At 59.3% G+C, this 21,733-nt stretch overlaps 1 protein-coding gene across 1 annotated transcript; it reads right to left on the bottom strand.

Moving 5' to 3' along the window:
- Window positions 1–4,230: 4,230 nt before the first annotated feature.
- EFHD2 (EF-hand domain family member D2) lies at window positions 4,231–20,173 on the bottom strand. The gene is made up of 4 exons (XM_042954238.1): window positions 19,800–20,173; window positions 8,227–8,374; window positions 6,860–6,994; window positions 4,231–5,957 (listed from the first exon to the last, which is right to left on the bottom strand). Exons 1-4 carry the CDS (start codon window positions 20,108–20,110, stop codon window positions 5,826–5,828), a joined length of 726 nt encoding a protein of 241 aa, XP_042810172.1. The 5' UTR covers window positions 20,111–20,173; the 3' UTR covers window positions 4,231–5,825.
- Window positions 20,174–21,733: the final 1,560 nt, after the last annotated feature.

The following is a 21,733-nucleotide window of genomic DNA, read 5'->3' as shown; positions in this document are numbered from 1 at the left end:
AGACTCAGGGGGTCAGCGACTGCCCAGGGTCACACAGCTGGGTGACAACGGAACCCAGATTTGAAGCCGGGACTTCTAACGCCAGCCCGGGGTTCATCCTGCCGCGGTCCGCCGTTTCCTTCTCTCTCTTCCCCTCTCTTCTTTCTCCTTCATTCAACTCATATTGTCTGGTCTTGGGGTACCCCCTGCCTTCCTGCTGTGGATGGAGGCGGAGGTCCGGCAGCCCCTGGGAGGTGCCCGTTGACCGAATTCCTCCCCAGAGCCACAGTTATCTCCTTGCAAAGTCCTGGTCTCCCCGTCTCTAAAAGGGGCAGATAGGACTAAATGCATCCCAGGCGACTGTTGGTCCCAAGGCGCCCTAAAACTTGAGCGTCAAGGTCGAGTGGCAGATCTGGGCTGGTGGCACTTGGTGTGGGTCCAGAGCACTGCGTGTCCAGAGTTTCCATCCAGAGCCCCGGCAGTCTGGGCTTAGTGTTTGGTTTCACCCATTTGCGCCGAGGCCTGACTTGGGCCTGGCCAGTTCGATTCTCCTCTCCCTCCCCTTTCTGCCCTTTGGATGTTGTAACAGTGCTTATCTGAGGGTGCTATTTTATTCAGCTTAAGTTCTTTCTTAAAAGCGAGCATCCATGACTTTGGTAATAGAAAGATCAAGAAACGTTTGGTAAAAAGAGACCGAAAGACAGGGAGCGTAAAGGTATGTGTAGGGGTCTTTCCTGCTGCGTTGGGGATCTCAGGCTGCGGGGAACTTTCTGTTGCATTCTCGAGGCCGGTCCTGACAGCGGGGTCGGTGGCTGCTACACCTCGGACCCGGAGCAGACCCGAGCGCTGCAAAGGGTCAGCCTGGCCTGCAGACAGACCTTGTACGCAGAGAGGTGGCCCGAGCTTCGTGGCGGATCTTGGGAGCGGCAGGAGATCAGACTTCTGGTTTCTGGCTCCGTTAGTGACTTTCCGGATGGCCCTGGGTCTTGGGGAAGCTCTTTGGGCCTCAGTTTCCCTTGAGCAACGTGGGGAAATGATGAACTGGGACTTTGCTGGTGGACACTGGGGGACGCAACGACCTCAGTCACGTGCACACACCCACAGCTACACGAGCTCGCGGGGACAGGCAGACAGACACACGCGCATACATGCGCCTCCATATGTGTGCACGTGTCACAAGTGTAGGCCGTTCACTGATACACAGGTACACGCAGGGCTACGTGCCTCACCGTCAAACATGTACACAAACCTAGAAATGACCCCGAACACACACACACACAAGTACTGAGGTACCAGATGAAGAGTCAAGAATTTTCTTCTTTTTTGGGATGTTTGCAGAGATGCTGACCTTTTTTTTTTTTTTTTTTTTTATTTGTTTTAATGTGTATTCATCCTTGAGAGATAGAGACACTGCGAGCAGGAGAAGGGCGAAGACAGAGGGAGACGCAGAATCGAGAGAAGGCTCCAGGCTCCGAGCCGTCAGCACAGAGCCCGACGCGGGGCTCGAACCCACGAACCGTGAGATCATGACCTGAGCTGAAGTCGGACGCCCAACCCACGGAGCCGCCCAGGCGCCCCGACACTGACCTTGTTATGGAGGGAAGGTGCAGACTGTTCTGAAGGCGTGGACGGCATCAGCTCTAGGGGAGCCTCCTTGTTTTGGGAACTTTACGAGCCCTTCACGGAAGTAGGTACCAACAATTGCACTCGGAGGAAACCGATGTCTCCTGAATCTGCCTCAGACGGTGAAGACGGCACAGTGAGTGCTTTGCCTGCTGTTGGGCCATATTCCTGAAGGGGGGAGAACCCAGAGCCGTCGCTTCTTGGCTGTGCGACCTTGTGTTGATGACTCAACCTCTCTGTGCTCCTGGCCCTCGTCGATAAAATGGGGGTAAAAAAATGCTATCTGCTTCACACGGCTTTTGCAGGGAGCGCCCGGCACACGGCAAGCTCTGTGTAAGCACTGGCTGGGGAGGGGTTGTTAATATCTGCAGAGGGGGGCTCTGTGGAGTGAATTTCCTGGATTAACTTGATGAAACGCTTGACTGTTTTGTTTGTCCAGACTGTGAGGTGCTGACAGTCTGTGTACATAGAGGCCATCCCTCCCTCCATCCCTCCCTGTCTCCATCCCTCCCTGTCTCCCTCCCTCCCTCCATCCACCCATCCCTCCCTCCATCCATTCATCCATCCCTCCACTCCTTCCTTCCTTCCTTCCTCCCTTCCTTCCTTCCTTCCTTCCGCCCGCATTTGCTTGGCCTTGTGCTAGGCCTGGGGCTGCAGAGATAAGACCCCCTCACAACTGCTGGAGCTCCCTGCTGGGCATGGCAACAAGTGTTTCTCAGAGTGTTCGGGCCGAGGGCTGGCAGCCCTGAACGAGAAGAGGTTAGTTCTGGGAGCTGGGAGCTGGGTGGGGGTGCGGATTGCAGAAGGATTCCTTCTCTACAGCCTCCAGGTCCAAGATGAACTTGAGGACTTGAGGGTGTGAGAATGTTGGAATCCTCATTCTCACCACCCTTGAAGTCTGTGACTTCCGGGGCCTGGAGTGGGGCCTCCCAAGGGCCCAGGCACTCAGGGCCAGACTGTCCTGGAAAAATAATCAAGGGTGACTTGGCAGTGGCTGAGGTCGCCGAGGGGGTGGGGGGAACCTCGGGAGAAGCCGTGCCAAGGTTGGGAGCCAGGGGTGGTGAGAGCCTGAGAAATGGGGCAGGTGTCACTGACGGGGGCCCATATTTTCTAGTCGCCGGGACAGGACTCTCCGGTGGCAGCTGCTACTTGGGTGAGGGCCACTAAGGGACCAGCTGGGGGTGGGGGGCGGGGGCTGGCAGTGCTTCTCCTTAAAACCAGATGTAAGTACTGGGGGTTCAGAGGCGGTCTGGGGGCTCCTGCAGGGTTTTGGTGTTTGGTGATGAAGGCCGAGGGAATGGGGCCTGGGAGGGGATTGAGGAACTATCTCCCTTTCCCACTCTTGGGCCCTGAACCACTCCAGGCCTCTTCGCATCTCAGCCTGTTCCCTCCGCTGGGGCTGGAGTGGGGGTCTTGTGCAGGCCAAGGCTTAGGGACGCCCCTGGCGGAGCCCTGTTGGTGGAGGGTTCCGGTGTGGGACCGTTGGCTTGTGTCCTCCCATTTGGAGGGCTCGAGGCCCACATCCATCACCGGGTCAGCTGGAAGGCGAGGGCTCTAGAGGTTGAGTTTTAGTCCTTCCCTGTCAGGGTCCTCTCTGCCTTTCGTTCTGAGACCCTCTGAGTTAGGACATTAGGGGTTCTGATGTTCATCCCTTGGGAAAGGAGTATCGAGGGGCAACGCTTAACCTAACATGCTGTGTTAATGATGGTGGCATTGTAGGCACTGGGTGGCATTCTCCAGGAAACACACTCCAAGGACGATGTCCTCCCCGTGCAGGGTCTGTGACAGAGCCCCGGCGGGCAGGGGCGGGGCGGGGGGGGGGGGGGGTGGGGGGGGGGCGGGTCGGAATGGCATCCTGGCTGCTGCAGTACCAGCCATGTCCACCCGGGGGCAGCGATGCCCAGCCTGATCGCACACTCCCACACCCCAAGTCAGGTCGCACCCCCTACCTGGAAACTGCGGGGCTGGGAGGACCCTAGAGACCCCAAGCCACCCTTGCACTGGACAGATGAGGAGACTGACACCCGGTGGGAGCCTGATCTGTCCAAAGCCACACAGGGAGCACCCCAGGTCTTTCCTCATCGCCTATCACCACAGTGTGTGTGTGTGTGTGTGTGTGTGTGTGTGTGTGTGTGTATGTCTTGGGGGTGGGGAGGCTTGAGGTGTCTCTGTGCGGGAGAATCTCGGGGGCCCTCGGGTGCATCCATCTAGGATCCTCAGAGTATTGGTGCCACTCCTGGTGCGTGTCCTCCTCTGAATCCGCCCGGCAGGGTGGCTGGATGCGGCCCCCCCAACTCCCCCAGCCTGTGTGCTTCTGGGAGAGTCTCTGGGAAATAAAACAGCACCCCCTCATGGGCTGGTTGTGAGGATTAAATTAGTAAATATACATACGTACATACATATATATATATATATATATATATGAGCTACGGCGTTTAGAGCAGTCCCTGGTGATAGGGGGTGGGCGTCCCTCAACCTCCATTAGGAAGACTCTCCTCCCTGGTCCCTGATGTGACATGGGGGCCACCTGAGCACGCACTGCCCCAGCACCCAGGTGACTTGGTCCCCTTCCTTCCCAGCCCCTCCCCTCTTCCACCAACCAACAAAAACCACACACACGTAAGAATATAGAATTTTATCTTATTTTAGTTAAAAAAAATAATTGTACCACCAAATGAAAAAGTAGCTTTCTTTGGGGGAAGGTGAGAAGGGAGGGAAAAAAACAAAAGCGAGAAGCCGAAGGAAAAGAACTTTTTATAGTCATCTGTATAAACACATCTGCTAAGGCAAACGCAATTCAGGACCAAGGCTGCCGCACTGGGGTCAGCACCTCCTAATTTCTGCAGATTCTAAGGCCAAAAAAATAAAACCTCTGCAAATCCAACAGGAGTTTTGTGGACTCTTGGGGGGCATTTTACTAAAATAAAGAGTTGTCATGTTTAAAAAGCAGTGACGTTGTCTTGACACACACCGAAAGTTGCATAACCGTGGCCTCGGTGGCCATTCACGTGTTTGGACTGGGTGACGGGCACAGTTTCACGACACGGCAACGGACACACTCACACGCACACACACGCACACACGGAAATGAGCACGCCGGGAGCTGCGCAGGACCGGGCTGGTGGCACAGGCTTGGCCGCAGCCCAGCTGGGGATGGGCACAGGGAGGGCCGGGGTCCCCATGCTTCCTCAGGGGGTGGGGGTGACGGGACGGGTCCCATCGCTGGTGACAGGGCGGTGCACATCACATGGGGAAGGATGGCGTGAAAGGGCCGAGCCAGGCCCCTGCTCCCCGCCGCCTGGTCCGTGCAGACCACTGAAAGCACTTCCCGGACGCCTCCGGGAGCACGGAGCCCGACACTAGTTTCCTTCCCAGTGAAGGGGCCAATCCCTCCTCCTCACCCTGCTCTCCCCAGAGCCCCTGGGCCCCTCGGGCTGTTCCAGGGAGACGAGGGGGTGGTGTTTCTGCCCCCAGAGCCTTCCCTGCCCGCGATCCACGGCGTGGCCGGCAGAGTGTGGGCCCGTGAGGTAGATGGGCACAGCTGCCCCCTCACCCTGCCTGGCGGGGCCCCAGAGGGCCGGGGTCTCCGTGTGAGCACGGGGTGCCAGGGCCTGGGTCCCTTCGCTGAAAGAGAAGCGCCCTCCCCTCTGGCAGAGAGAGGAGGCAGGGGCTGGAGGAACGGCTGTCGGCTGTCGGGGGGCGGGAAGCCCTCGTTGTCTCTGATCAGCCCCTTGGGTCGTGCTCTGCTCCGGAGCGCCTCCCCGAGGTGCAGGGCCCCCGGGGGGGCAGTGTGGCCTGGAGGCTAAGGGCAGGGGACCTCTGGGAAGGGAGGAGGAGAGTGTGTGGAGGGCAGGCACCTGGGGCAGGGGAGACCCTAGGGCCAGGAGCTGGGCTCGGGGCCGCTGCAATGCTGGAGCAGGCAGAGGGACGGCCGGGGGGGCGACAGACGCGCAGGAATCGCCAGGGAGGGCTGGGCCAGGCGAGGAGCCAGCACTGGTGTCGCGGCCTCGGGAACAGCGGGGGCGGGCGGGGGGAGCGGGGGAGGCAGGGCCGCCTTGGACACCCCTCCGCTGGCTCCGTTCACAGACGTTTTAGGTTTTAAGTATGGTCCCTTCGGATGGAGCCGGGATGCAGGCCTGGCCTCCGGTCTGCCCGCCTCTGCGGGCCGGGCCGGGCGCCGGGGGCCGGGGGCCGGGGCCGAGCGGTCAGGCCGCAGCCCCTTGCTACTTGAAGGTGGACTGCAGCTCCTTGAAGGCCGCCTTCCGCTGCTTCATCTCCTCCGCCTGCTTCTTCCTTTCCTCCTGCTCTGCCTTGATCTCCTCCTCGAAGCGGCTGGACACGTTGATGGCCTGGACCTACAGCCGAGCGGGGACGAGGTGGGTCAGGCAGGGCGGGAGAGGGATCTGCCCCCAGGTGTCCCGCTGGCCCACGCCCAGCTCACACCGGCTCTGGCCCTGGGCCTCAGTTTCTCCATTCAGAGCCTGCTGACCGACAACTGGCCTCGTGGATTCACCGAGCGGGGTGGAAGCTCGAACGTGCGTTCGGTGGCCACCGCCTAGTGTTAAGTCCCGCAAGGGGGGGCTTTCGATGCTGCTCTTCGGGTTTCCCGTCCCGAGAAGCCCGGATGCGCACCTGTTCCCACTGACGATCCCTGAAATGGCCCATCAACCCCAGAAGCGCAGAGGGAGGTGGGAGGTGACCTTCAGAAGGAATGTTCTTAGCTAACATGGGAAGAGAGAGAAACTAGGGAAAGCAGGTGCCCGGGGGCGGAGAATCCAGGAGCCCTACTTGTTCTCTCCACCTGGGCACGTGCTGCACGGGGAGCCTGCTGTGCACGGGGACGGCCTCTGGGGCCCACACCCCCTCCAGGCCGGGGGAGGCCCGTGAGCTGGGCCTGCTCTGCTGTCTCCTGGGCCCAGCGTTCAAGGACAGGTCTGCCAGGGGCAGCACAGAGGGGTCCGTGTCCACTCTTCAAGAGTCTATGCCCTTCACCTGCCCGGGGGCCAGGGAGACAGAGGAGAAGCTGGCAGGGACCACAGCCCGGCCGGAAGGGGACAGAAGCCAGGAGTGCTGTGGGCCTCGCGCGGTCCAGCTCTGGCGTCAGTGCTCCGCTCCTCAGCGGGGACAGGAAGGACGAGCACTGACCCTCGTGCTAACTCGGGTCCCGTCACACCCCGGCCACCCCTCTCCTCGTGCCAGGGTCGGGGGACCCCCACCCCCTACCCCCCCGAGCCCCACACATCCTCTGGTTCCTCACCTTGGCCTCAAAGAAGCTCTTGGCCCCCTTGACGCCCTCGGTGGAGACATCGATCTCAGAGAGGCGGGCGAGCACGTGCAGCCCGCTGTCCTCCTGTAACTCCCCAGCCGCTGCCTTGCGGAAAATCAGGAGGAACTGCGGAAGGGAAAAGGCACGAGGTGTCAGGGAGGGGCATGGGGCCAGAGGTCTGGGCTCTCCCCCTCCATGCTCTGGGCCCCTCCATCTCTGGGCCTCAGCTTGCCCACCTGTACAATGGGAGGCAAGGTGACACATCTCCCGCTCTCCCAGGATCTGGGGCTACTGCAGGCCTGTTTGCCCATGTTCAGATCCCACGAACAGCCCCAAGCTACCCCGTACCATTGTCTCACTGCTCCTCAAACTAATCTGCTCAGAAGTTCCATTTACTAGGGGCGCCGGGGGGGCTCAGTCAGTTAAGCAGCTGACTCTTCATTTCGGCTCAGGTCATGATCTCAGGACTCATGAGTTCGAGACCCGCGTCGGGCTCTGCAGTGACAGGGCAGAGCCTGCTTGGGATTCTCTCTCTCTCTCCCTCTCTCTCTGCCCCTCCCCTGCGCTCTCTCTCAAAATAAATAAGTAAACTTAAAAAAAAAAAAAAGCTCCACGCACTGAGTCCTGAAAGTATACGATTGTGACCATCTTACAGAATGAGGCAGACTCAGAGGCCAGGAAAAAACTTGCCCCCACATCTCAGCGGCAGAAAGTGACAAAAGAAGGTTGTGAACCCGTGTCCTGCCTCCATCCTCTTGCACTGCCTGCACCTTCCTCCCTGGACTCGTCCTCCCACCACCGTTCTCTCGTCCTGCCTCCTCTATGCTTCTTGCCAGTTCTCCGAAGGAGGCCGCCCCTGTCCTTCGGCCTGGGCTGCCTGCGGTCCAGTGCCGCTGTTATCTGGCTGGGAGCCTCCATTGCCTCCTCCAGAGAACAGGCTTGCCCCTGACTCCTGTCCCAGAGTGAGAACCCAGTGAGATCCAGGGTGTGAAGTCACCCAGCGCAGAGCCTGGCCCCTCTCGGACCACAGTCGCGTCACTTCCTCCGTCTGTCCCCCTCTTCTCCTGAGTCACGGCACTCTGCCATTTCACTCCCTGGGAATCTCCCCCCTCTGTGCTCCAGGGCCCTTGGAGCACAAGGCCTTTCTCTGGACTTCCAAAGCTGCACCCAGGGTCAGAAGTCACTCCGGAAGTGCTTACTACATGAAGGAATGGATGTCCCTCCTTCTCACTTCAGGCACCTCAGGATCCCCACGGTGGCTGCTCTAGGATCCCCACCGGAGCGTCCCTCAGCCAACTATGAGCCATTCAACGGTCGAGCACAGGCCCCTCAGTCGTCCACGCGGGGAGCAGACTCACCTCCCGGAAGCTGAGCTTGCTGTCAAAGTCCTCGTCCACCTCCTTGATCATGTTTTTCAGGCCCAGGTGGGTCTGCGGAGCCCCGAGCTTCTCCATCATCAGCTTCAGCTCCATCAGGTCGATGAAGCCGTCCCGGCCGGCGTCGTACCTGTGGGAGGGGCGAGAGAGGCCAGGGACGTCCTGACACCTCAGACTTGGCCGGTCAGAGCATCACAGGCTGGGCCGCAAGGAGCCTGTCATCCTATCCATTGCAGCTGGAATGGGCTCCGGATCTGTGGCTTCCGCTTGGTTATCTCTGATGACGAGGGACTCCCTACACGGCCCGCAGCCTCTTACGTGTCGAACACTGCGGCTGAATCTGCAGCCTCCCTGCACTGAATGTGACGTGAACCAGCAGGGAGAAAGAATTCACGATTCCACGGGGTATGGACTGTGGGGAGGGGGGGCGGGGGGGGGGGGCTTTGACATTATCTCCAGGGTCAGCCTAGCACCTCTACCAGCGCTCGAGGGACATCTTGGCCCCGTCTCTCCCCCACTCCTGCCCCAACTCAGGAGAGGCAGAAGGTACCACATGTCACAGGGCAGGGCCGGAGGTCACAGGAGGGAGGTCCACTTCTCGTTTTCTGGGAGGTGGCCTGGGGCGAGCTCAGGGAACAGTTTGTGCAGCGAGTGGTGGGGACATGGCTGGGTGGCTGGAAAGGGCTGGAACACTGATAAGGTGATAAAAGCGTGCCTGCACATTTCAGGTCTGTTTTCTTCCACCAAAGGTCCAGGAGACGCAGGGACACTGTGTGTGTGTGTGTGTGTGTGTTGTCTAAACACCTCTCTTGACTGGCCTCCCTGTGGCAAGCGCCTGGGTCAGAGATGGCCTCCAGGCCCGGTCCCCTGGCCGGGGAGGTGCCTTGAGTGCAGAGTATATCACAGCATGACGGATGTGGGCACTGTTTGCACAGCCTAGCCATGCCCTCTTATCAGGCTAACCAAACACTTGCCCGGACCGCCCCCTGGCGGGGGCTGGGAAGAGAGTGGTCTCAGGGCTAAAATGGGCCTTCTGAGCCTAGAGAAACCTTGTGTAGTCCCCAGGCCTCAAGCTGGCTGGGTGAGTGTTGGTGACGGTAGAGTGACATTGAGGGGCTGAGCTGCAGAAACCCGTGTCCTGGTCTGAGAGTTCCTACGTCCACACTTCATTTCAGTGCCTTCTTCAGGGCTCCCCAGTCCCCGTCCCCCAACTCTAGTTATATATAAGCTTCGCATGACCTTGAACAACTAGTAGAAACCACTTTTTGACATCGGTCTTTGGGCCGCGAACTTTACTGTACTTAAGCCCGGTGAGAACCGTATTATATAAATGGAGGCTCAGAGAGGTTAAGTGACCTGCCCAAGGTCCCAGAGCAGTAAAGGAAAGGAGTGGAAGCCCAGCTCATAAACAGGCTCATAAAGCTGCACGTTCGCTCCGTGCCCGGCCTGCTTCCGTGTGCCCTGGGGCTACGCAGCAGGGTGTATGTGCAGGGGGTATAAATAGTTCACACGAGTCAGTGGCTGGGAGTGACGCAGCACAGGGGAGGCTCTGGGAACCCTGCAGGGAACGCCGGTCCTGAGGCCTCTGTCCCCCGCCCTGCAGGGGTGGGAGGGGGGGGGCTGGAGCTGGGGGCAGATGGGCCAGAGGTCCCTGCGGGCGAGGCTGACGCGAGAGGATGTGGTAGAGGGCTGTGGGCCTCAGGAGGGTCAGGGAGGCCTACAGTCCCAGGCTCCAGTTCAAGCTGGAGGGGCCCTGTGGGGGGCGTGGCAGAGGCCCCTCTTCCCATCTTTGGAGTCGGGTGAGGGGCCGCTGCCTGAAACCCCGTGACGTGCCGTGACTATACTGGGATCCAGTTGCCTTTATTAAGCTCCTACTATGTGCGAGGCATTTCTTTACAGCTTCTGTGCTCAGCAGTCCTGGAGGGTCGGGATTACTTGCCCATGTGACTGACCAGGGAATGAGGATTGTAGGGGTGAGGGCACCCGCTCGGAAACCAGCTGGCCAGGGACTCACACCCCATCCCTGTGGTTCCCACACTCTTCTCCGCCGGCCCCCCTGCACCCCCTGAGCGCTGCCTTTAGTCACCGCTCACGTGTACGGATCTCTCCTGCAGCAGGGGGGTGGCTCAGTGTCAGAGGAAGTGCAGAGAACGTGTCCGAACTTGGACAGAGACTTGGACTCTGTATTTCTTGGTTTCTGGCAGCTCCCAGGCCTGGCTGGGCTGCGGCTTGAACCACTGCCTGCATCAATCAAAGGTCAATCAATGACTGGGTCTGGGCTCTATCCTGGGCAGGCTCTGAGCCCCAAGGGGACAATGCAGGGGCTGGCCATATGCCAGCGGATCAATCACCAAGAGGAGGTGACAGAGGTCAGGTGCTAGGTGGGAGTTGCGTCCCCCCCAAGGAGGAGACACTGGGGGGAGGCTGTTACCATGAGGCTTGGAGGGAGCAGGCAGAGATCATGTGCCCTGGGCTCTGAGGTGGGTGGGCTTTGGGTCACTGGATCAAGCAGGTGCCAGGGTGAATGTGACTGAAGATGGCCTTGAAGGTTCTGTGTCCACATCAACTCTGCTGAGACTGACTGGGGTCCAAACCCCAGATCTGCCGCTTGGCTGGCTGGCTGACCCTGGTTAAATCACCTGACCCCGCCTCCCCCCCCCCCCCCCCCCCCCCAATTTTCCCATTTATATCATGGAACTCAAAGGACCCAACTCAGGACAAAGGCACAGATTAAAAGAGACAATCCAAGTAGATTCCTAGCACAGAGCCTGGCCCACGGTAAGCACTTAATTAGCACAGACGGTCAATAATGACGGTAATAATAATGAAACGTTGTTATTACTACCCACTTTTAGGATTAGAGATTAAATGAGATGACGAACATAAAATGCCTAGTACATAACAGGTGCTTAGAGCCTGCTAATTTTGTTGGAACAGTGGCCACTGAGAACTTTTTGTGTGCCAGATACTACATTAAGTGCTTTGCACACACAACATAAAAACGGTGCTGATAAGAATGAAAACGGCAAAGAAATACGAGGGCTTCTCCCTTGGGCGCCCGTCCTGATGGCGCATGGCTGTGACGAAATGCTTGCTGCAGACTGTTCTGGAGGCAGGGGGTGGGCAAGTTGGTCCGGGGCCGCCCCCAGCATCTCCCCCTCCTCTGAGGCTCCCACGACTCCCCCCACGAGGCCCGATTCCCAGACCCCACCACTTGGGGAGGTGGACAGACAGCAGGACAGCCGTTTGCTCCCTCGCCGGCTAGAGAGAGAGGAGGGGAGCCCCAGCCCTGGGTTACTCTGTCCTTCCTCTCACAGGAAGGAAGGGACAAGGGGAGGGGGCTGTCACTGTGCCACCAGCAGGTGGATGACTGGCAACACAGGAGACACCCCCTGGCTGGGGAGACCCTCTCATCCATCACTCTCTCCCTGAGCTGGAACTGAGGGTGCAGGTGGCTCAGAGGGATCAGGGCAAGAGAGGCAGCACAGCCTGGTCTATCTGCTTCATGATATGTGGGGGAAATTGGGGCCCAGAGTAGGCAGCAACCAGCCCAGGGTCCCACAGCGGGTGGACTGCAGGGTCCCCAAAGCCAAAGGCTTTCCTTCTTCCCGCCTGTCTGCGTCCTTCTCCTTCCTGGTCCCAGAGAGGGTCCCGAATTCTCAAGCTTGCAGGGCTGGGGGACGCGGGGTTGAGAGCCCGGCCTGAGGCCTGCCTGGGAGGGCCAATTCTATCGGGCAGGACTGGCAACAAAGCTCGCGGGCTGGGAGCTCAGCACTTTTCTGCAGCACCGGAGGGAGGCTGCGGGCCCTGGCACCGTGCCCACATTCCTACCCGCCTCCCCCTGAATAGTTCTCGGCGGGCAGGGCTCGGCAGCTGCCGCCCCGGATGCTGGTGACAAAATCCCTCCCATCTACCCTCGAGAGCGAGAGCGGAGTAGACGGCCACCGCCCAGACAGACTTTGCCTCGTTGCACCCTTGCACGGAGCAGGTCCCGCCCGGCCGGCTGCTCCTCCGGCCTTGGCTCTGACATCCAGGAGTTACGGCAGCGGGCAGCGGCTGGCTCTTACAGTGTGCGTCCCTGCTTCCTAACAATATTATCCTTAGTGGCTACTCTTTGCTGAGCACTTACTGAGCGCCAGGCACAACGCCAAGTGTTCCGTATCAGACGCTCACAAGAACCCTGCGAAGCTGGCATGACTATCCCTCCATTACAGACGAGGAGACAGAGGCTCAGGGAGGAAGCCACTTGGCCAAAGCCCTGGTTGACAAGGACACAGCTGGGATCCGAACCCCGATCTGACGAAACACACATGCTTTTAGCTGCCATGTTATGTCCCGATGCTCACACACCCTGTACGAGAGAATCTCGGGCTGGGAGGGATACTGGAGGTGACTCATTCAGCCGTTCGTGAAGGTCAGATTCCTAACGCGGTTTTCCTGCTCGGGTCTTCGAATATCTCTGGGCACAGGAAGCTCCCTACTTCACTCATGGTAGCCCATATTGGCTCTGGAACGGTCTATCGGAAGGTGGTTCCTCCCGCACGAGCCTCCCCATCCACCAGCTGTGCTGCGCAGTCTGATGGCAGAATGAGGGGGAAGGTGGGAGCACAGGAGACCCCAATTTTGTCCCTTTGCTTCCTATCCCAGGCCTTTGTGGGTGGCTCCTCGGCCCACGGGGGTCCCCAGGAGGACAATCAGCTGGGGAGGGTGGTGTCTGTGGGCCAACGACCCCCCAGGCCCACCTGGCTTTGGTCTCGGCATTCACAGGCCTGGTCCACCCCCAGTGGCTCCTAGGCCTCTACACACTTTGCCCTATGAAGTGGGAAGACAGGTCCCTTGGGGCAGGAAAGTCCTGGACAACAGAAAAACTCTGGCTCTGCTCGCTGTCACAGCCAGCGGGCCCTGCCCACCTCCCTCTGCAGGTGGCCACCCACATGCTCGATGATCGCTGCTCGGCCCTGCCCGTGGGGTCCTGCGTGCCCCCGCCCCCAGACTGCCTGACTCATGAGGGGAAAGCCCAGCCACTCACCACTTCCTCCAGCCCTATCTACAGAATTGGACACTCGATCTGTTGCCATGTCGGCCAAGGAGAGGGTGTGAGGGTGTGTACGTGCGTGTGGACGAGTGCACGAATGCTGCTCATGGCTCTCCCGTAGCTTTTTAGTGGACCAGGCAGGGGCCCCCCAGGCTGACGGCCATCTGCTGGGGGCTCTCGGGGCTTGGGACCTGCTAACCTTGGGTTCAACCACAGCACGCTGAGCCCCATCTCCCCGGGCTTGTAACGTCAGCGGTGGGTGTCCTGCCAATAATTCCTGCACTGCCTCCTTCCTGCCGGCTCTTAACGCTTATTGTTACATCGGTGATTGCACCGAACATTCACTGAGCGTCTAACACAGGCTCGTGTTTATTATTTAACTTCCTCCTTCCCTTAACTGCTCAGACTTGCCTTCCCTGTAGGAAAATCTTAGGCCAGTGGCAGAAGTCACCTGTGGGCGGCCTGGCGCTTCTTATACTCGAGCGTTAGGACGCAGATTCTGATCGGGTAGACCCGGGGCGGAACCTGGGCAACCACACTTCTAACGAGCCGCCCTTTCCGGGTCCCATGGGAGCGAGGGACTTGGAGTCGGACAGACCCGAGTTCACACGCTGTCCCCACTCCTTACTAGCTGTGTGACTCTGGACGGGCCACGCACGGAACCTCTGTGGGACCCAGGCTTCTCGTTTGTGACAATAGTAGGTAGTTTGTGAAAACAGTAGGTAGGATCTCACCGGCTGTCATAAAAGGACTAAACAAGAGGCAAAATGCCCAGGAGGGAGGGGGCCGACAGTGGCCACGGTCTTAGTCACATGAGGGTCTCCACACGGCTCTAGCTGCCCCATTCTGGCATGGGACTCTGGCTTCTCTGCAGTCCTTGAAAAGCGGAAGTCAGCCAAGGAGAGGGCTGCTCGGCAGTCAGAGGGAACTCGGCTGCCAGGAGGGAGTGGGGACTGTCCCTGCTGAGGTCTCAGAGCGACTTGGCCTTGTCTCCTGCCTCCGGCTGGCCTGGCTTTGCTAAAGGGCCTCCCCTGAGGCAGCAGGGCCTGGTGCCTCACTGCTGAAGCCAGGCCTTGGACCCAGAGGGTACAGACGGACGGACGGACAGACAGGAGAAGGCAGTCAGGAAGGTGCAAACCAAAGGGGAACCAAAAGTCCCCAGGCGGGGGAGGGGAGCAGTGACTCAGAAGCGGAAGGGAAGTAGGAACGGCACAGGGTGAGCACCAAGTTCAAGAAATCCTCCCTCCCCAGGGGTGGGGCATCTTCCCAGAAAGCCGGGCTCCTGGCTGCTACAGGTGGAAGGACCGAACCTCTGTACCCACCCTCCCCCCGCAGAGGCCCTGAGAGCCCCCTCCGGCTCCCATCCATACACACAGCCCTCTTTTGGTCTCTGGGGCTCCCCGCAGGCAGACCTGCTTCCAATCCTGCCCCTGCCACTTATTATTACCTTGGATAAGTGACTCAACCTTCTTGAGCCTCAGTTTCCTCACCTGGCAAATGGGGATAACGATACTACCCACCTCACTGTGCTGTCGTTCAGATTCAATTCAATCCCTGAAATATACACACAGGCTCCTCTGGGAACAACTGGACCCGGTGTCTCCACTTAATGAGGAGAGGGCGTGGAGGCAGGGGGCTGGCTGCGGAGAGGGCATCAGCACGGCATCTCTCATGAGAGCGTTTGGTCCTCATGGTAGGAATAAATGGAAACTTCAATTTCTAGCCCCCGGGGCCCATCCTCTCTACTACCGTTGTTCATGAGACTAAGCTTCCTGACGGCAGGAACTTTATTCTTCCCTGGATTGTCTAGAACTTAATACAAGCAGAAACTTCATACAAGACGTGTTTGATGAATGCTCAGACGAAGGGCTTTTATGTTTTTCCACAGCATCTATGTTTTTAACAGCGCACAGGCAGGACATGATGGTGGACTCTTTACAAAGCGTCAGGACTTTTTAAGCTGCATCCTTGAACTTTACCAGGTAGGGTCCCTAGCCCAGGGGGAAACTGAGGCTGAGAAGCTGAGCACCCTTTGCCCCGAGCCACGCAGCTGCACAGATGGGCGCTGGAGTCCCAGTTCTGAATCCCTCCAGAGTGTCGTTTGCTCTCTCCTTTTTCTCTGCCACCTGCCTTCCACGTAATTAAGTGATAATGAATTCATTTCCCTACTTTTTGTTATTTATGAAAGCCGCACGTAGCTGTCGATCAGAGCGTCTGTTCAGCAAGAGGAAAGGCAGGGGGTCTCATGCCGGGTCCCCATCACTCCGGCCCACAGCGTGAGGTTGTCGGTGGCCCGGGAGCTCTACGTGGGGTAAGTGGAGGCAGCCGACAGCTTTTGTGCAGCGACTTCCACACCTGCACAGACAACCACCGCCAGGGCTGGGGGTGCGGGTGACAGGAACAGTACTTACTTTGTGCCAAGCACCGGGTGAAGGACTTCACAACTGCCCTGTGAGGTGGGTGCCAGTACTCTCCCTGTTTTTAGGGTGACGGACGGAGGCCCGGAAGGTTTAGGTGCCTTGTCCCAGGCCCACAGCTGGGATTCAAACCCAGGACCACAGACCCCGAAGGCCCTGCTCTGAACGACTGTGCCTCATACTGTCTTTCAGGAAGGACACCGGGGGACGTGCTGTGAGGCACAGGGTCTGAGGGGACATGTGGAGGAGGAGCAAATGGAGAAGAGGGGAGGCAGAGGCGTCCAGAAGGAGAGGGAAGGCTGCCTCTCTGACGCAAGGAGGGGTCATGAGACACAGCGTCTGGGGACGAGGCTGGCCAAGCAGGGAACTAGGGCATCTTCCTCAGATTCCACAGCAGGTTCAGAATTACATGGCTGCCTCCCTCTTGGGCAGGTCTCGACTCACGAAACCCCACAGAGCCTCGTGCAGGCTGCTGCTGGCCCAGAGGTGGGCCCCCTTGAGGCTCTGTGGGGTCATACCATTCCCTCTTTGGCTGGAAGGTTCCAGAAACAGCCCTGGATGGATGGGCAGAGACAGAGGTGGGGAGAGGGGTTAGAGGTGCGGAGGCAGCCTGAGGCCGCCTGGGGAGGGAGGACTGAACATCCAGGCTCCACGGACGCGGGGACCTCCACGAGCTGGGCACCAGGCCAGCCCTCTACAGGCATCACCTCCTCGCAGCCCCGACCGAGAGGCAGGGACCATCATCCTTAGTGTATAGACCAGGGTGCTCTGGTTCAGCCACTGAAAACTTCCCCGTGATCCCAAGCGAACCACCACCTTTCTGGGTCTCAGTTTCCTTTTCTGTAAAGTGGGGGGACAGGCTTGAGTCCACCCTCGAGGTGTCTCTCCCAGCCGGCACCTGCACAGCTGGGTCGTGAGGTCAGAGGCGGACTGCCTCCCTCAATCTCCTTGACTCTCCTGTCTCCCTCCTCAGGAAGTATCCAGCTAATAAGTGGATGAACCGGAAGGCCCTGGGAGGCAGTCTGTCATCCAGAAGGGTTCAGGACCTCTCAGAAAGAAGGAGGTCATTGCTGAGTACAGCCTGCTCCTTTTACAGATGGGAAGACTCGCGCCCAGCGAGGGCAGAGCCAGGAGGACTCAAGACCAGGCTTTCTAGCTCCTGCCTCCCCAGGAAGGCCAGCCCCCGGTTCCTTATGACCTATCTCTTGCCCTCAGCTCTGGTGAATAGCTTCCAGGAGGGCGGGGCAACCCTCCTCCCTGCCAGGGAGCCAGAGACCAGGGTGGAAGTGTCTCAGCAGGGTCCTGTTGGACCCAGGAGGCTGCAGCCCCACCAGGACAGCAGAAGCAGAACAGGTTGTCCTTCCCGACAGCCTGTGTGTCGGCTGTTCCCGGCCGGGACTCAGCTGGGCTCAGCTGGGCTCGGCTGGCTGGCACAGAGAAGCCTTGTTTCCTTGAATACAAAACCGGCAGCTTTCTCTCTCCCCGCCAGGGCCCCCCCACCACTGCGGGCGGCACTTCCTTCCCTAGAAGGGCAGCTCCCTGGCCCCTTCCTGCCCCCTACACCGGCGGTCAGTCGTGCCAAGAGCTGGTTTGCAGGGGTGTTGGGAGGGCTTAAGTTCCCCCCTAACTTCATCAACATCAACCTTGTCAAACTAACACCCAAAAGCAGCCTCTCTAGCAAGTGAGTTTGCCTGCAAATGCAGCTTCAAGGCCATTGCTCTGGTCACGCGCCCTTCTGATCAAGCCGCAGCCTCCCAAGTCCCAGATCATTTTGGGGGTGCATGGGTTCTCCCAAACAGCTCCGTCCTTTTTTTTTTTTTTTTTCTGGCGGGGTGTAGGAATGCTGTGGAAGCCCAAGAGGAGGAGGATTCTGGGAGAGAGAGAGACACGGGACGGTGGTGGGTCCACAAGGTGGAAAATCAGCCACGCACATGGAAGGGGGTGTTGGCGAAGTGCATTTTCCCACACGGAAGCAGATGTTTGTGATGGAAAACCCAGAAGGAGGAACGTGGTTTTTAGAGTCATAGACCTGAGTTCAGATCCTGGCTCCGTCATTTTCTAGCTGTGTGGTCTCGGCAAGTTATTTAACTCTTCCGTGCCCAGACTGCTCAGCTGTGCCACGGTGGTGATAGTTCTAGTCGTGGGGATGCTGGGTGGAATCAAGGAGTTAGTACCTAGCCACTATTGACGCAGGGATCATGGCTGCATTTAAACGATCCCCCCCCCCCAACTCCCTGCCCCCAAGGCAGGGGGCAGGCTCAACAGGGAAATTCCAGACAGTGAAGCTATCTATACCTAGCCCTGGGCTCAAGGAGCTTTCTATCAGTTTGGGTTGGAATCCTGGAAATCCTGCTCTCCAGATGGTGCCAGTCTTTGGCGGGGAAGAAACTTTAGAAGAACTCCTGACAAAGACCCTGGAGTCAAAGAAGCAGGCTCCTCAGGGCCCGGAGGAGGGTTAAGGACTCAGTCCCCTGCCCCAGGCTGACCCTTGGAGAAGTATGGGGCTCCCAGCCATCCAGGTCTGGGAAACAAAGCCCTCTTCCCCTGTGTTGGGGCCAAAGGCAGAAGCAGCAGCATCGAGAAGTGGGAAAGAGCCTTTCTCAAGCTGTAGGGGTTGCAAAACACCCTGTTCCTGGGCTTCCTGCTTGGGCGCACAGCCCCATCCTGCCCTGCCAAGGTGTGCCAGTACCTCTCCACTCCAGACCATACCCTGGGCTGTTCCCCCACCAGAAAAGGGGCTGGGCAACAACAGGTGGGGAAGGGTACCAAAGGGAAGGGGGCTGAGCGCTTTCACAACACTCTACCACTAGTGCCCCCCTTGCCCCCCCCCCCCCCCCACTGTGGTTGTGAAGAGGTTGACTGTCCGTCTCAGTCCCAAATGGATGTTCTCAAGGATGGACCAGAAGGGGACCATTTAGTCCCTTCAGAGAGGTTTTAAGTGTTTTTTTTTGGGGGGGGGTGGGGTGGGGAGGGCTGAGCCGCAGGCCTGGGGGTGCCTGTCCAATCTGCTAAGGGCACAATGTGTGGAATTAGAGGAAAAGGGAGGGGTGAGAACAACCAGGCAAATTAGATACGGAGGTATGGGGTGTCGGAACCCCACGAAGGACGGAAGAGGGAACATAGTGGGGGAAGGGGGGAGAGATGGGGGCTTCTGACAGATTGGGGGGGCAGTGACTGCAAAGCTGCTGGGGAGGGCTTAGGGCAAGAGGAGGGAGGGACAGTGTGTGGAGGGAGGAGGGGACCCAGCCCTGAAGGGAGGATGGGAAGGGGTGGTGCATACCTGCAGAGTGGGGGGCAGGGATGAAGGGGTCTCTCCCTGGGGAGACCACCCGGGGGTCAAGGACAGGGGTCCTGGATAGCAGGGTGGATGGGGTTGGGGTGAGAAGGTCTGAAGGGTCTTTGATGACAGTTTGCTAGCAGATGCTGAATAATTGGAGGGGAAGGGGGGGGGGGAATCCCTGCCCAGAACCTATGTTGAGGGGCATCTGAGATAAGCAGAGGAAATGAAAGGACCCCGATGAAAACAATGTGTATGGCAAGGGGTGAAGGGACTGGTAACGTTTGTTGGGGCGCTGGAGGGTGTGTAGAGGGGGGTGTTTTTGACCAGGGGGTGGGGGTGGGGAATTCGAGTCGCTAGGGAGAGGGAAAGGGGGGCCACGGGATCTTCAAATCGCAGTGTGCGCGGGTGTCTGGTGAGAATCTTCACTAACTGGGCAGGGGTCCTAGGCCAGAGACCCAGAGTCTTCGGACTCATGTGTACGGTGGTAGTGGGGGGCTCGAGGGGACTCGGGATTACCCAGAAGAGCCGCACGGTCCCCACACCGAGTGCGCGCGTCAGGTGTACTGGGGACCGCGTCACCATGAGGAGGGGGTCGCGTGCCAGGGCCTGGGGGTCGCCAGACTCACACGCGCGGTGGGGAGGAGGTCCTGAAGCCTCGTGATTAAATGAAAGGGGCCGCGGGGTCGCCACCCCTGCTGTGTCGGGGTTCGGGGGCGCAGAGCTGGCGGCAGGGGGTCCCGCGCGGCGCGGGGTTCGGGGGTCTGGGGCCCAAGGCCGGCGCGCGGGGTGGGTGGGTAGGGGGCCGGGTCGGGCGGGCACTCACTGCTTGAACATCTTCTCCATGTCCTTGATCTGCTTCCTGGAGAACTCCTTGAACTCGGTGTAGGGGTTGAAGACGCGGCGGCTGGGCGACTGGGGCTCGCCGATGCCCTGGTTGAGGTCGGCGCGCCGCAGTAGCTTGGCGCTCAGCTCGCCGTCCGCGCTGCCCAGCGCCTCGGCCGCCTCGTCGGGCGCCCCGGCCGCCGCCGCCGCCGCCGCCCCGTTCAGCCCGGGCTGCTCCGGGGCCTCGGCGCCGCCCTCGCCCTCCATCTGCAGCCGCCGGCTCAGCTTGCTGGCCAGCTCGTCCGTGGCCATGGTGGCCCGCTCGGCGTCCGCCTGGGCCCGGCCCCTGCTCGCCGCGCGCCCGCACCGCCTCTGGCCGCGCTCTTCCTCTTCCTGACACTCCCCGGCGCCAGGCACCGCCCCCGGGGGTGGGACTTAGGCCCCGCGCGGGGCCCGCCCGCTCCCCGCCCCCGCGCCCGCGCCCGGCCCTGCGCCGCCCGCGTGCGCCGGGGCTCCGCCGCCTGGGCTCGAGGGCGCGGGGCGGGGCGGGGTGCCGTGCCCCGCGCCCCCGCTGCCCCACCGTCGGGGTTGGGGCCCCCGTAAAACTCCACGCCCCCCCCCCCCTTCCCCACCTCGCTGTGGCCGCTGAGCAGCGGAGGTCGTGCTGGGGGCCGGGGACCGAGGCGGGAAGGACGGGGATCCATCCCCTCAATCTGGGTATGGGTCAGGGCCTCGGAGGGACGCCGCCCCCAACCCCTTCTCCGGAATCCCCACGCCGTGAAGTCGTAGTCCCGAGTCTCTGACACCCCGTCGGTCGCCATGGAGACGACTCGCTGTTAAACACCGGCGTTCTCAGTGAGGGTTGCAGGGGTATGAAGGTGGATCCGGTGAGCGGGAACCCCCGTTTAGATCTAACTGCGGCTAGAGCTGCAGGAGCTTCTGGAAAGGGCTGGACCAGCAGTTTCGAGGGAGACTGGGGCCGGGCCTCAGCCCCGAACGGTTCTCCGAGACAGAGGGAGAGCTAAAGCGGGGAAGGGGCTGGTCCTCACGCCTGGGCCGGCACATCCCATGGATGACTTGGCAGAATAGAGCTGCTGAGCCCCGGTCGTCCCCTGGGACTCTGCTTTAGGGGAACTGGCAGGGACTCTGGCTCCTGCCAGTTCGGTGAGGGCCCCAGAGGAGAGATACCCTCTCCAAGGCTCCATGGGATACGCCTTCGGGAAGAAGCCTGAGAGGATCTCTCTCTGTGGCCTCGTGTGTCACCTTAAAACTGCGAAGCTGTGGGGGAAGGGGGCGGGGGAGGGCTGGTTAATACTGCAGATTCCCAGGCCCCGGTCCAGACAGATCTCTGCATGGGGCTCAGAAACCTGCATTTTAACAAGCACCCAGGGGAGTTCTGCCCACTGAAGTTTGAGAATCTCTAATCGAGAAGGAGGACTGTGTTTGGGGCTTATTCTCTAAAACACTGGGACAATGCCGAGGATCCCTATGCAGAAACTGCTCCCACCAGTTCGTGCAGAGAAAAGATGGATGCAGGGCTTAAAAACCCATGCTCTGGAGGCAGAGAGCACTTGAGAATGTAAAGCCAGCAAGCTGTTCCAGACTGATTTGCATAGAACAGACCCTCATTGGTATTTGTGGGTTTGCCATAGTTCAAGAATATTGCTGAATTAATTTAAAAAGCATTTAAAGAGAACAAAGTTGAGAAAAACACTTTAGGGTTCAGAAAATATGATGTTTTCATTCACTTATTTTTGAGGTGTGTTTGAGTCTCATGAAGATGCTCAGCTTAAATGGCATTTTTATTGTTTTGAGCTCAGAATCAAGTTTCTGTTGGAGTTGGGCAGTTTACTTCAGCTACTTGGAAAAGGCAGGTTTCTATATCACCAGTATGGGGCCTTGAAGGACCCAAAAGAAGTAAAATAGTTAAAAAAA

Source organism: Panthera leo, chromosome C1, assembly GCF_018350215.1.
Source record: "Panthera leo isolate Ple1 chromosome C1, P.leo_Ple1_pat1.1, whole genome shotgun sequence".
NCBI classification, from domain to species: Eukaryota; Metazoa; Chordata; class Mammalia; order Carnivora; family Felidae; genus Panthera; species Panthera leo.
This window is presented reverse-complemented; position numbering and strand designations above follow the sequence as displayed.

What these genes read in the sequence shown, in the direction of transcription:
- EFHD2 (XM_042954238.1), bottom strand. Translation starts at nt 20,110, where the DNA reads ATGGCCACGGACGAGCTGGCCAGCAAGCTGAGCCGGCGGCTGCAGATG. An exon ending in ATGGAGAAGATGTTCAAGCA is followed by an intron (nt 8,375 to 19,799) that starts GTGAGTGCCCGC and finishes CCCCTCCCACAG; the next exon opens with GTACGACGCCGGCCGGGACG. An exon ending in AGAGCTTCTTTGAGGCCAAG is followed by an intron (nt 5,958 to 6,859) that starts GTGAGGAACCAG and finishes GCTCGGCTGTAG; the next exon opens with GTCCAGGCCATCAACGTGTC.